A 15,323-nucleotide genomic window follows, 5' to 3' on the forward strand; every position below is an offset into this window, starting at 1 on the left:
GATTACACTTTGACTTTTTAAAGTTTATAATCTGAGAGCTATTTCAAGAACTGAAGACCAGAGTTGGATAAAAGGGTTTATTGTTCACTCATTAAGTTTCTAGAATTATCTTATTATTACCAACACTGTTCTACCAAAAAGCATGGTTATTATTTTTTTTACAGTTTTCTGCACCACCTAGTGAACCAGAATTGGCTTAAGTCACTCACATTGAGAGAGATGGTAAAGGATTGCTAACGCTAAAACTGTGAGCATTTCTGAAACATCCTGGGATTAGTGGGGACCCAGCAGGCTGTATTTGCTGTAGAATATGGAACCACAGTTCCATTCAGTCTCCACTCTCTTACCTCAAATATTTCCTTAGATTGTTAAAAAAAAAACATAAAAAGCTAAGAATTAATTAGAAACAAAGTGGTTAAATAAGGGTTTGGGGCATTGCATATTCTTAGTTATTTCAGAAATGCAGTATGCTACTTAAAGGATCTTGGAATAAGCTTCCTTGAGGAAACTGAAAAAAAAAAACGGCCACAGATTGTAAATATCACATGCATTTCATAAGAATAAGTAGTTTTAGGGCCTCCCCGGTGGCGCAGCGGTTGAGCGCTGGGTTGCGAAGCTGCCCGCACTCTGCAGCGCCGGTTCGATTCCCGGCTGCTCCCCGGCCACCAGAGGAGGGTCCCACATGGTGCGCAGACCTCTCCTGCCGCCCCCTGCTCCCCTCAGCAGTGTACTTCGGTCCTTCTGCCTGCTCTGCTCCCTGCTCTGGCTCTGGTGAATTCTCTCACCCTCCCGCGCTTCTGACTGTACCCAGTGCATGTATAAACGAAACAAATGAACAAACAAATAAATAAATAAAACATGCCTCTATAAAAAAAAAGAAAAAAAAATTAAAAAAAAAAAAAAGAATAAGTAGTTTTAATGTAATGTGCAGGGAGAAATTAAGGTAACCCAGTACTGGGGAGAGATTTACCATATGATCTCCCATAATCATTAATCTAGTAACTATATAACACTTATTTTAATGTGTGTGTTCTTTAAGATATTGATCATAATTATCACAAAGGTTAAATAACTGAGGTTTTATTCTAACTTTTATGTAGAAGACATTTAAAGCCTATAATGTCTTCTTTAACAAATATCTGCTCATATGTAAAGTATTCCTTTTGGTAAAAGTATTTTCTTAAAAAAGATTTATTTATGCATACAAGAGCTGGGGTACAGACCAGAGATGTGGGGGGGGGTGAGAGGATTTACCAGAGACAGACTGGGAACAGAACAGGCAGACTGACTGAAATACACTGCTGAGGGGAACAGTGGGAGAGATAGAAGTCTGCTTTGCCATGTGGGTTGTTCCCTGGCCGGCCAGGGATTGAACTCGTGCTGCAGAGACTGCAGATATGCTTCACAGTGCGGTGCTTAACCACTTGCACCACCAGGGAGGCCCTGAAAGTCTTTTACTTTAATTAATTTTGTAGCTAAAAATTGCTGCATGCAATATCTCTGTTCTAGGCAGTGGAGATGCACACAGATATAAAAAGGACTACTCTTTTGGAACTTATAATTTACTTGAGGGAAACAACAGGAAAATAAATCATAAATATGATTGCAAATAGTAATAAGTTCTATGACAAAAAATAAAACGTGATATCATCATAGTACATGAGGGAGGCAGTGATTCACATGTGCTTACTATGACACCTTCTTTGAAGATGTGACATTTGCTCTGAGCAGAATTCAGTCATGAAAGGGTTAAAGGGCTTAGAAACTGTGAAAATCCTAAAGCAGGAATATATTGGGCTGTTCAAGGAAATGAAATTATGCTACAATGATCAATCACTGAAAGGATGCTCCTTACATGAATGCTAATTCAAGGACTTACTCATCTATAGTCTGTTTATCTTTTTTACTTTCTCAAAGGCTAGTTTATTTACTCAGGAGACAGCTGAAACTTTTGACTTTAGGAAAGTCAAGGCCTGATACGCAATTTTTGATATTTGTAAGTTTAAATAGTAGCTTCTTAATCTTACATAAAAAATATAGATTGTGCCAAAAGCTTATTAGTCTTACTATCAATTCCCCAAGTTTGAATGCATGTATGCATGTGAATACACATAAATGCAGTTTTTTAATGTGTTTTTAAATTCAGAACTTAATTAATATTATCCACTTTCCTACGGAGTGGCTTCTTGTTTATGAACATTTGCAAAGTCATTATGCCTGGAGGAGACCAAAAAATATACATTTATAAACTAGGGTAATCTTACTGGCTTTCAGGAATCTATGAGTCATCTTCTCCATCTCTGATGACTTCAAAGAACAAGGGTTTTCTAGGCTTTCTGCTGTCTTAAATATAGATTAAGTCCAAGGACCTAAATGTCTCAATAACTGTAAAGCTTTTTTCCTGTTCCAGGTGGTGATATTTGTTTATGTTTTTGCTTTTGAGCTTCAAAGTTGGGGAACTTTTGTATTAAGTATTCTAATTAGAGAGATTAAGTTTATTGATATTTTTACAAAGAAAAATGGACTTGGTTTCACCCAGTGACAAAACGATTTCATAAACATTTAACCATACTTCTCTACTCCTGTTAAAGAAAGATTAGTTCATTGTGCACATTTTAGGAAAGACAAGTTGGCTTGAGAATGATATTTATAAGCAATGCAGTTATCTAGCAAAGTGGATGACTCATCAAATTCATTCTGAATTGATGAAAAAAAATTATTATAGGCAGTGACTTTCTGACCCTATTTCTAGCAATATTGTGATAAAGTCAAGGCCCCACATAGTTGGAGACTTTGTTTTGTAAGTTCATTTTAGAGTCATTGAGTAGGAATAAAAATTCACTGAAAATCTAGAAAAATGATATTATAATTTTTAATAACTATTATATTCCATTGTGAGTTAGGAACAGTATTTTAAAACTACTCACAGTGTTTGAAATTTTGAAGTGATACCCTGTCAACCTGTAGAGAAATGTCCCTGCAACCTCCAAAGGGCTGACCTGAGGGTCAGTGTAATATGTAATATCTTCATTGATTATTTGAATGATAAAAATATCATTTAAGATAAATTTTCAAATGAGCATATTTAGAAAGTTACAGAGAATTAGGAGTCAAAATTAGGGATTTAGTCAGAAAATATAAATATTTTCACTAGATCTCACTTTTCATCTCCTGTGTTCAATGTAATGTGAGACTCAACATGATCAAAAAGTTAAAATGATGAATAATTAAAAGTATAGTGACCCAGGGCCTCACGGGTGGCACAGGGGTTGAGCACTGGCCTGTGAAGCTGCCCGCAGCCTCTGCAGCACCGGTTCGATCCCCGGCCGCCAGGGAGGGTCCCACATGGTGCGCAGACCTCTCCTCCTGCACCTGCTGCTCCCCTCAGCAGTGTATTTCATCACTCTGTCTGTTTTGTTCCCCGCTCTGGCTCTGGTGAATTCTCTCACCCTCCCGCACTTCTGATTGCACCCAGTGCTTGTATAAATAAATAAATAAATATTTTTTTTTTTAAAGTATAGTGACCCACTAAAGCCCTCCAAGAAGTTATTTGTAAAATTATTTCAATGAAAAACTGCATAAGATATTGGAAAAAATATTAAAACAACTATGATATTCAAGAATAAAAAGTATATCTTTATGAGATATGAAAGATTAATTTAAACAGAAATTACTTCTCAAATTTAAATATTCAGTAACACAAATATAGGTTTTCCTATATTTGTTGACTTTCTTTTCTCTTCTTTCTTTCTTCTTCCTCTTCTCACCTTCTCCTTTTCTTCTTTCCTAAATGCTATACAACACTAAGCCTTCTAGAGTAAAAATATAGAGGATTTTGTTTAACTCTTTTACTATCTTTTTCCTTCAATTAAAGTAGGCTTAATTATGTCAGCCCTAAACAAGACACAAATCCCAGTGTGAAAACCTACACTTACATTTCTCCCTTTGGATTTATTCTTTTTTTAAAAAGATTTTATTCATGCATACAAGATCCGGGGTACAGGCCAGAGGTGGAGGGTTTGAGAGGATTCACCAGAGACAGAGCAGGGAACAGAACAGGCAGATGGACAGAAGACACTGCTGAAGGGAGCGGAGGACAAGGCAGGAGAGGTCTGCCGCACCATGTGGGCATCTCCCTGGCCAGCCAGGAATTGAACCCAGGCTGCAGAGTCTGCGGTCAGCTTCACGAGGCTGTGCTCAACCCACTGCGCCATGGGGGAGGCCCTGGATTTAATCTTTACCACAAAATGAGCTCATGAAAATGCAAACCAATGAAGGCACTAGCTTTAAACTCTGTTTAGGTCTCCCTTTAAAAGACAGCGTCAAAGCTAGCTGAGATCTTCGGAATGTTACACAGGCTTTTCATAACCCAGTTCTAATCTAATGCTCCAGTATCATCTTTAGACTCCTCATCTGCACTGGAGTAACCTATCTGATTGTTTAACATTCTCTTCATAGGCCATGCTATTTCACACCTCTTTGATTTTGCTCATGCTGTTTTCTCTGCTTAGAATATTGCTACCCAATTTTCTTTACCTGTGTAGCTTGAAGTTATGCATGGAGACTCATATTGGGGATCATCTCCTCCTGGATCCTTCTCATATCCCCCAAATGGAACTAAGTGTCTTTCTTATCATGCTTCCACTACATACTATACACTCATCTATCAGGGTACTTGCCACAATTTACAGAAATTATCTGTTAACAAGTCTGTCTCTTCAATTGCAACCTTGGTTCCTTGGTTTCTATTCTAGTTGTCACAAAGTCTCCCAATAGTAAAAGCTAATTCTGTAGGTAGAGAACTAAAATGTGAAGTTCATGTATCTATCAGTTTATTTAACCTTATACCATTAAGTAATTGATTCCTCTAAATGCACTTGCTCTGAATCTATACAAGTTTTTTTTTTTTTTTAAAGAAAACTTTTATGGTTTCTACAACAAAAATAGTTTTCACTTACACTTTCCATCCTTGCTTGCAGTTTGAATGATGTTGATACAATGTGATTGGTTTGGGCCAAATGACTATGACTGACAAGTGTTGCCTTTTGACAAAGTAATTAAGAGCCAGTTTTTTTTTTTCCAGTTATTTATTCTCCTTTTCATGACAGCATTAGCAGTTCTATAGCAATTTATCCTAAATTTAAAAATTTAAAACAACAAACATTTATGGTCTAATAGCTTTGAAAAGGCCAAGAATCCTTGAAAAGATTAGTTAGATGCTTCTGTTTCAGAGTCAGTTATTAAGCTGCAATCATCTTGGGGGTGAGGGGAGAGTACTACTGCAGTCTAAGATTCAATTTGGCTGAAGGATTTGCTGTGAGATCATAAATGTGGTTGTTAACAGGACATATTTCCTATTTCCTCTATGCTGCTGGTTAGATATTTCAATTCACACCATGAAGGCTGTTCACAACAAAGCAGCTTTTTTTTTTTTCCATATCAAAGAATTCAAGAGCAAGAGAAAGAATGGGTTGTGAGGCACAGGCTGTAATCTTTATAACATAATCTTGAATGTGACATACTATCCTCTATGTTGGATGCTGTTGTTTACCCAGATCAATTGTGACACAAATGGGAAGGGGCTATGCAAAGGTGTGATTACCAGGAAGTTGGAGAGTCTTGGGAACCACCTTGGATACTTGCTAAGGTAGAACATAAAATATAGAGGACACCTGGACTAAGAGTCACGAGATAAAACAGATTCTCGAGCCCACATTAAATAATAAGCAAGAAATAAACTTTCATGATGTCAAACCAATGAGAATCCAGGGTTTAATTTTTACTATTCCAGAGCCTAGCTATTTAGACTCACAAAGTTCTTCATATTCATAGGTCTACAAAGAGAGATGGTAGTGTTTGAAAGCACCTCAAGAATTTTAGGAGTTATAGAAGTAACCTCTTATTTTTAATCAAAACATTAAAATTTTAAAATTTTTCTTTTTTATTCCAGGTTCATAAATTTGATTAATGTTAGTTGTACTCAGAAATTTGACAAAATCCAGTATCAAAGACATCACAGCTCAAGGTCAAATATAGGTCATTAGCGTCCTTATCCTGGCCTCTTACAATGTAGGAAATCAGCAAGCTTTTCTCAGGCTGACACAACTCCTTGTAAATTCCAGTCACTTCAAGTACTTGATTTTTTTTAATTAAATAAGACCTATCTCATAAGATGAAGGAGGTAGTATTTGTAACAATGTCTTCTGAAGAGTAAAACACTATATAAATGTTAAACATTGTCCATACATATTTAATGTTGAAAGCAACTTTGTGTGTGTTTATATATATGTATAGCTGAAGCAACATTGTTTCAAATACTGTATATGATTCAGAGGTGTACATAACACTTCTTCAGATATGTATTACCACACTCTATCACCAATGAACAGTTTATGATAAAAGAGTTCCCTTCAAAAATAATTGAATGCTCCTTTAAATATATACCTAATCCATACTTTGTTAAGAGATCATCACTCACTGAGAATAAAGGCAAATAAATAAATTCAGTCCTAAGAGTCAAGTATTCAAAAGATTGATCATATATGGCATGTACTTCATCTAATACCTCAGTGTGTTTCACTGTTAGTATGCAAACATCATTCGATGTCTGGTGTGTTGGGTAATGCCCACTTGGGAATATATGATACCATTTTGCTCGAGGAACCCTAGTATGTGACCTAAAGATTGATCTATTCAATCAAATAATAGAAACATGACTCTAGAGAGTTAACATTAATTATATCAGAAAAAGAAAATAAAATGCAAAAGTGTGAAAACCAAAAGAGGTAAAAAGATCTTTAGATTACCTGAGGTATTACATGTTCAAGTCCTTGGTTTTAAATATTGACTATAGACAGCACTTTCAATAACAGAATAATCCTTGGTCACAATTATTTAGCATTTATCCAATGAGTCACTCCCTGAACTGGCAAAAGCATATTTTACCTTGAAATTCTCTCTTGTAAAGTAACCCTAGCCTAACCTTGATCCGCTTATCAAATGAGCTCATCCTAGCTGGACACTGTAGTCTATCAGAGAAGTAGCGTGGCATCATGCCAGAACACTCCAAATCATCTAGAGCACGCACCTAAGCATCATTTCAACTCTCTTTCTTTTCTGTTTCTCTGTCAGGATTAGAAGACAGGGAAAGAGACAGGATGACGTAAAGGAACACGGACAGACCATATAATGTGATAATCCATATTTGAAGTCCAGTACTGTTACCTAGTGTCTGACTAAACTTTAGAAAAAGTTAAAATAACTTTTTAAATCTAATGTTTTTCATTTGTAAAACAAAGCAATTAATCTCTTTGTTAGAACTTTGTTGTGAAGCATCAATGAAATACAATCCTGAATTGTAGAATCTTGCATTCAGACCTGGCACATAGTAGTTAATAAATGTTGCTTATTTTTTCCTTTGTAATAAGAAAAGTAACTAGAGATGAACATGCTCAGTTTCACCCACCACAAGTAATTAGCTGAACCATACCAGTGAACCCTTGTTTAAAACTAGTCCATATCATTGAGCCATATTTAATAAAACTTACATTCCTCTGCTATGGAAAGATGGAATGATTTTTCATCAGCAAATTAGTGCCAGTGGTGGAAACTCTTTAAAGTTGAAGAGTTGAGTGAAAAGTCAGGGTTTTGAAATGCAAATATAGCTGCAGTATTATGATTTGAAAATATACTCTAAAAATATACTCTAAAATACAAAATAAGGAAAATTCATATAAATACATAAAATAAATATGTAACTCTACTAAAATGAAAGGAAAGTTTAAAAACTAGAATGTTGCATTTGCTTTTAAATGCTGGATTTGGTCTTTTTTGAAAATTAGGATCATTTCAATTTTTTCTTAATTTTTTCAAATATATGAAAACCCATTACATTTAAACTATTAGTAGTTCATGTTATCTCATTATTGTCTGCCCATGATGAATATCTATCAGACAGCCATTTAAAAAGTTATCACTGGGATCCAGTTCAAGTTAAAAACGTGATTAATTTTATCACGTAAAACTGAGTGGTTATGGTTTTAGCAAAAATGTTTAGTGGTCAGTTTAATTATAATTCACATAAGTATGTTTTCATTCTACAATGAAAAACACACATATTCAAAATATAATGGCTAATATTACCTTTTACAGTCACTATTTATGTCATCCACTGAGTCTTGACAGAGACAAGTGGTATTATCTCCAATCTCTCTCTCTGCTTCCTGGGTAGGAAAGGTGGGTTTTTAAACACACACAGGATTGAATTGGGCATTCAGAGAAGTAGAAAAGAAATGTCTCTTAGACTTAGGGATGGCAGGAACTTGCAACTTTCCCATTTTCATACCTGGGACATAAGACATAGAAATAGAACTCTGCAACAGATATTCCTCCACCCACCCACCCAGATTTACTTTACTGATACTGTGTTAATTCCTTGATGGATAATGCATATCACTGAGTTTTAAAAAACCTATTACATGTGTCTGTGTGTTATTTAAAACATTAATAGTGATATGCCAACAAAGACCTCAAAAAGTCTTGAGTGAATGGAACCCAGTGTAGGCAAATTTAAACTGAGCAAAAATGACAACAAATTATAATGATAGTTAGGAATGATTTACACAGAGAGGCGGGAGGGTGATGCTAGGTAGTATATAAGCACTAAATACCTGTCGAGGGATGTATGGTAGAAGTTGCTATGTAAAAGGAGAATAACATGTGTAAGCTCCTTATTATTAAATGTTTTTAAGGAAAACACTCAATTGGGAAAAAGACTACAGCAGAGGCCATAAAGAGCTACTGAGCTGGAGATTGCCCATGGGGGCAGAAGATGACTGTCAGCTTCCTCAGGAGAGATTTCAACACAAATATGAAGGACATGAAAGGACAAAAATTGGGGTTTATTGTCTACTCTGTGTCAAGAAAAAGTACATATATATAGATGCACAAATATATACATATGCATATATATATATGCCTTCATCTATATAGAGGATATCTATTATATCATCATAATATTTCTACAAGGTAGGCATTATCAACCTTAATTTTAAATTGTAAAGAACAGACTTGGAGAGATCAATAACTTACTAATGGTCCATAAGAAACAAGAAGCACAGACTGCCATTATTTATTGAGTGTTCTCTTCATTTTGCATATGAAAACAACAGAGAAGACAGAAGCAGTCAATTGAAAATCATGGTATCTTTAAATGCACAAATAAAAGGGTCAAAGAACAACTCATTTCCTTCATATATTTCATGTTTGCACTAATTGGAACCCATCTTCCAGTTTTAGTTCAAGGAAGAAGTAGGGATATAGAAGTAGGAATAAAGAAAATAATACAGATATATTTTCTTTGAGTGTTCCCAAACATCCCCCCCCACACACACAGTAAAAACATAATATTGCTAAAATATGTATTTGCCAAATAATTGGATCATCTATATGGCTATATAGTCCAGGACATACTATGGAAAAGGTTATTTGTGTCATGATTTTGAAAAGACTAGAAAGCCCCTCCTTCCAAAAGAATTATGTCCCATCCTCCCTCCTAAGACTTGAAATTCTATATTTAGACATTTATGCATCTTTTAATACAATGCATTCACTAATGAAATCCCATGTAAAGTAATTTTTGTCTTATTTTGAATGACTTGTCACATATTTCCAGAATACTGCTTTCTGTTTCTGAGAGAAACCTCTGATAGTGGACAGGGGATATAGTGAAAGAAAAGGACTTGGGGAGAAGAAATAAAGGTATGGAAAATTAAGATTTTGTCATTCTTTTCAGGGCATATCCTGTTATATCACTTAACAATAGGACATTGTGGGGAAATGACTTTCAACTTATTACATTATATTTGTAAGTGCAGCAATGTTGAGAGTTTCCAAGTAGTCAGTGACATGAGAGTGAAAATAATGAATGGACCTGATGCATCAGTGATTACATCTGCTGTCTACACTGTGATATTTCACCTTCATACCTAATGTTGCCTCTTTATCTTGCATGAATAATGAGATCTCTTGTCCTGCCATTCTGTGCATAAAATTACTTATACCAGAGGGGCAAAAAAGCAATTCTCAATCTAATCCGTTTTGCAAATTTGACAGTGACATCAAAGAGCAGGAAGTTGTCTATGAGTAATGACACTGCTCATTTGTTTAAATGTCAGACTTAAACCTCATCAACTTTCAGGGAATATGTCAGTAAAGAATGGATTTCAGTTCAGCTAGAGAGGATTTCAGTGTTACTCAGTCCTGAGGAAAATAGTTATCAATATCTTAAGAGCAGAGCACTTTGAGTACATCTTTCTTTTTAAACTGAATAGAATTGGTCATTTCAGCACTTGGTGCTGTGGATAGTAGTCTCTTCCTTGATGTTATGAAATAAGTAGCTGTATTGCAGAAGTTTCCTTATTGAAACTAAAATATCTCCTAGGCTAGCAAACATGTACCTTTAAACTATGTAATTAGGACATGAAGACCATGCAGTCTGTGCAAATCCAGAATGAAATAAAAGCAGAGAGGAACAAATTTTGTCAGAGACTAAGTCTTAAATAAAAGTAGGAAATGGAGAGTTATGATTTGTAACCATTCCTGCAGAAATTGTCAAATTTTTATTGCAATGCAATAATATTCCTCTGTGGGTAGGTTTTTGTTGGAGAGAATGGCAAAGCCATTAACCCCTGATGGTAATTTATTAACAGTGGACTTAGATGCTGTGGAGAACAGGAAACACACTTAATAGGCTTGCAAACAACCAGTGACAAAAATTAATTCTCTATGTGCTTTCTAATTCTAGAGTGGAATATCAATAGAGAAATCTGGACCCAAGGTCATAAGAAATAAAATGGAATCTGAATAATGATTCTTAATAAGTCATTTCCTATCTCTAAGCCTTGCTTCTTATATCAAATGTGTGTTACTTTTTGGTGTAGATGAGAAAGTGTATGTAAAGGGGCTGGCATAGAGTAGCTATTAAACAGATGTTTAATTTTGATATTCACCAATCACTAGTACTCATAGAATGCAGTACAATATTTCTATACTAGTGGCCTGTGTATTAATATTTGTAACCCTAAATATGAATGACAACAACAAAAATAGGAAAACAAAAAAATCATTATCAGTGGGCTTATCCATATAACATATAACCCTACTCATGTATATTTTCACCTCACCCACATTTTTTCATCTCATAAAGACTTCCTTTCTGCTAAACTTTAAAAAATCAACCAAAGAAAAATAGCCTGAAAGTAAAAAAGACTTAAGTTCTCAAAGGATTCTTATTTCTCTTATTACTTATTAAACCAATTCTCTCTAGAATGTCACAAACTCTCAGTCACATAATACTAATTACTCTGCCTGCTGAATTGGTGAGAGACTGCTTTGAATGCTTCCTACCCAGAATGATACACAAGGAGGAGAAAAGGTAAAAATCAGATTAGTGCTGCAAGCTTGAGAAGTTCCTTGTCATCTTCCATTATAGCCATAAATTCTTCCCTTTTGACTTCAAAGCCTCCCAGTCTATCACTTCACTCTCCTCCTCCCCTTTGTATAACTAAAAATCAAGAACATCTCCTAGCTTTTGCCATCTCCTCATTTCAATAGAGATTCCCTCCACACTGCCCTCTACATTTTAAAAGTCTCTCACTCTCCATTCATCAAGGTACAAGCTCCTTCCATTCACAATTCATGTTAAGTCTTCACTGCTTTCTTAAGCTCCTTTTCTTTCACTGGATTCTCCAGCTGTCCTAATAAACTGTTACTACAGCCACCATATCACCACTGCATTCCCTCCTCCAGCAGAGGTGGGGAAGGGGCTAGGAAATAATTGCATGCAAACCTAGGTGGACACAGATAAAGAGCATAGCATTAAACTTGGTCCCATTAAAAAAAAAAAAAAAAGTCAGTTACAAATATTTCCCGAGCCCAGCAACAAGCATGATCTGAAAATATTATTTATTTATTGCTCGGGTGGATGGATGAATGAATGAATGGAATGATGAATGATTGCGATCTCGTTGACACTTTTGTCTCACGCCCCTCCTTGCTCGCTCCCTCTGGACTCCCATTTAATTCAGCTCTGGCGAGTGAGTGCGCCTCCACGCTTTGCCTCGGGCTCCACTCCCTGCCCTTTCCATACCACCTCCAGACACCTTCAACCCGCTCACCACAGGGCACGCTACCTAGTTCACAGCCCTTCCTGCTTTCAACAGTCACAGAGAGCGTGCTCCTTAGGGGCGCAGCTTTGCATTCTGCCAGCTTTTCCCCTTCCTGAAATCACCCCTCCCCCCAAACACCCAGGCATGTTATACAAAAATAAGACTAATTTCCCCACACTCAACAAAATCCACAGGGAGATCCCCCGTCACTGCCCCTTTCCTGGAGATGCTAGCCTAGGTAGGTGCTCGCGAAAGAAACGTGGTTTCCAGCTTCTCCCGGCAGGAAAAGAAACAACCATTCCAGGGTTTGGTCCTGCTTTGCAAAATCAGAAAACTTTTTTTTTTTTTTAAAAAAAAGAAAAGAAAAGAAAACCCCCACCCCGAGAGCAACGACCTCTTTGTTTGCATCCCAGGGGGAGGGAGGGGTCTTCAGAACCTTTGCAGCCTGAAGTGGAGGGGACTTGACAGCCCTCTGGAGGGCTTCGGCGACCACACTCACCCAGGACGTTCCCAATAAGAGCCACCACGAACACGATGATGTACCCAGCGATCAGGACCCACTCATATTCTTTCGGGTGTAGGTATTCCCTCCACAGGTACCGCAGGAATTCCTCGTCGTCATAGTCGGTGGGGGTTAAAAAGGGCTCTTGAGTTTCATTCAGCTCCAAAGCGGATGACCAGTTGCGACAAGGGGGGGAGTCCTCCAATTTGGTGCCGGACATCACTGGCTTCAGTCCGGTTTCAGCTCAGTGCTGCAAGCCTCTCTTCCCCTGCCCCATGAGCACTGGTGATTTGCGTTGGGAAAGGCTGCGCGGAGAGGCGAGAAGGGGCTCCGGAGCAGAAAATGACGTGAAAAGTTACTGAGCCAATGCCTCCGGACTCTTATGCCCGGCAACTTCTGCGGCGGCTTTGCTGTCTTCACAGGCGATTTTGCACCGGGAAGAGAGGCTGCCGAGGAGCTAGGGACCCGGCACTGGAGGCTGCTGCAATGACACCGGGAGGAGAAAGCTACCTCGGGTTCAGTTCAAGCTCAATTACTCTCATTCCAGCACGGAGTCCGCAACCCACAACCTCCTCCTGCGCTGAGGGAGAGCTGCAACTGAAGTGGGGAAAAAAAAAAAAAAAAAAAAAAAAGTAATGAAAATTATTTTAACCTGTTTTTCTGTGGGTTAAATCTCCTCTTTCCTACTTTCTTTCTCCATCCCCCCCTTGCAGTTTCTATAAAGCACACGCAGACATATGTGGGTCTGTGGACATGACAAGCATATCAACACATGGTTAATATTGGCTTATTGATGCACTTGACTTTGTAATGTAAATATGAAAGTAATGAGGAGGAGCCACTGTGTTCCTCAAGTAGGATTATGCAAAAGTCATTTCAGGCAATTATATTAACATTATTTGGCTTTGTCATCTCAGCCCTTGCTGAATTTTTAAAGGGATCTCCTCCCTGGCCCCCCTCCCTCACCCCCCTTCGACTCCTCTAAGCTGGAGAATGAGACCATTTTGTGAACTGAAGGATATATTTAGTTGGAATTTGAATTTACAACAGCAAGTATCATATGAGATACAGTAACCAAACCTTGAAGGACACCAAGGGTCATTAATGTAACCTTACTTAATACTGTTAAGCAAAAGAGACCACAGACATTCTAGACAGTATTAAACTGATTCTCAATAGGATGGTGTAGTGGTAGGAGCAGAAGTCCTCTCTTCTCACTGGTTCGGGCCGGCTGTCACCTGCCATTCTCTTAAGACTTGATATTTGTCTCTAAGAATGGTATTTTGGGATTTGTCATTGTATCAGTTCATGATCCTTTTCAGGCTTAATAACCATAATAAGAATATTGATTTTGATTGATTATAATCTTAAACAGGGAAAGGGTCTCAGAATCAGCTAGCCTACAATTCAATTTAATGTTAGGAGCCTTCTGATAACTTTGCTAGTTTGGGTATTACATCACAATTCACTACCGCCACCACCATGAGACTGCTCTAAACTGTTCCTGACTTTAAAATAAGGTCTTATACTAACATTTGTCTTTCTCAGTTTTTACCCTCATCTCCTAGTTTGCATTTGGTACTCATGGAACAAATCTTTCACATGATGATTTTTCACATATTTGGAATAAGCGCTCATCTGCCCCCCTCCACTTTTTTCCTACAATTTCTATTTTTTTTCACATGACATCATTTCCACAACCTATATTCCCTGGGTTTTTCTTAAGACAATTGTCAATATCTTACATAATATGCAACTAGAAGGAAATACAGTAATCTAGTCTTGGTCCTGCCAGAACAAAATGTACACTATTCTTTGGATGCAGCCAATGCTTATATCTAATTATTTGTTCAATAGTCACAACATATTTCTGGTTCATAATAAGCATTTAGCCAAATGTCCCATACCCTCACCCTCAATCCTTATTCTTCACATTTGTCTTGTACTTTACAGTTTATAAAATTCCTTCAAACAGTAATGTTTGAATATATATATATAAATATATGAAGATGTATATTTGAATATACATATATGTAAAATTGGTTTGCAACAGCGTATATGACTAATGTATATGATCAGGGATAGGATCAACCCCCTTCAGGGTATGTTATCACAACACACACCCACTACCAGGGCACCCACAGTCCTCCAACATAGTCCATTGAGCACCCTCCACATTTTGCTTTCAACTTGTTCTCTCACCCTCAGCCAGCCTCAATTCTACAGTCAGATTTCTAGGAGTTTTTATTGGTTTGGTTCTGTCTGAACCTTTGTTTTGTTTCTTCATATTCCATATATATGTGAAATCATCTGGTAATTGTCTTGTTGCTTCTGAATTATTTTATTTAGCATTATGCCCTCCAGTTCCATGCACACTGTTACTAATTTCAAGAGTTTTTTTTTTTTTTTTCAAGCTGAGTAGTAGTAACCCATTATGTATATATACCACATCTTTTTAATCTATTTATCTGTCTTTGGGCACTTAGGCTGTTTCCATAAATAAGCCATTTTAAACAGTGTTGCAATGAAGAGAGAAGTGCACTTATCCCTACAAATTAATACTTTTGAATTCTTCAGGTGGATACCTAGAAGTAGAATTGCTGGATCACGTGGAAGATCTATTTTTAACATTTTGAGAAACTCCCATAGTGTTT

General features: G+C 37.0%; 1 protein-coding gene across 1 annotated transcript in view; it reads right to left on the minus strand.

Moving 5' to 3' along the window:
- The window catches only part of HCRTR2 (hypocretin receptor 2), a gene marked incomplete at both ends in the record, with an annotated part of 84,742 nt that extends 71,853 nt beyond the window's left edge, over nucleotides 1-12,889 (minus strand). The window contains one exon of the mRNA XM_084228822.1: nucleotides 12,667-12,889. Coding sequence (XP_084084948.1) covers nucleotides 12,667-12,889 — 223 coding nt within the window. The remainder of the gene's footprint in view (nucleotides 1-12,666) is intronic.
- Nucleotides 12,890-15,323: the final 2,434 nt, after the last annotated feature.

This window comes from Talpa europaea (genome assembly GCF_964194135.1).
Source record: "Talpa europaea genome assembly, chromosome: 2".
In the NCBI taxonomy this organism is placed as follows: domain Eukaryota; kingdom Metazoa; phylum Chordata; class Mammalia; order Eulipotyphla; family Talpidae; genus Talpa; species Talpa europaea.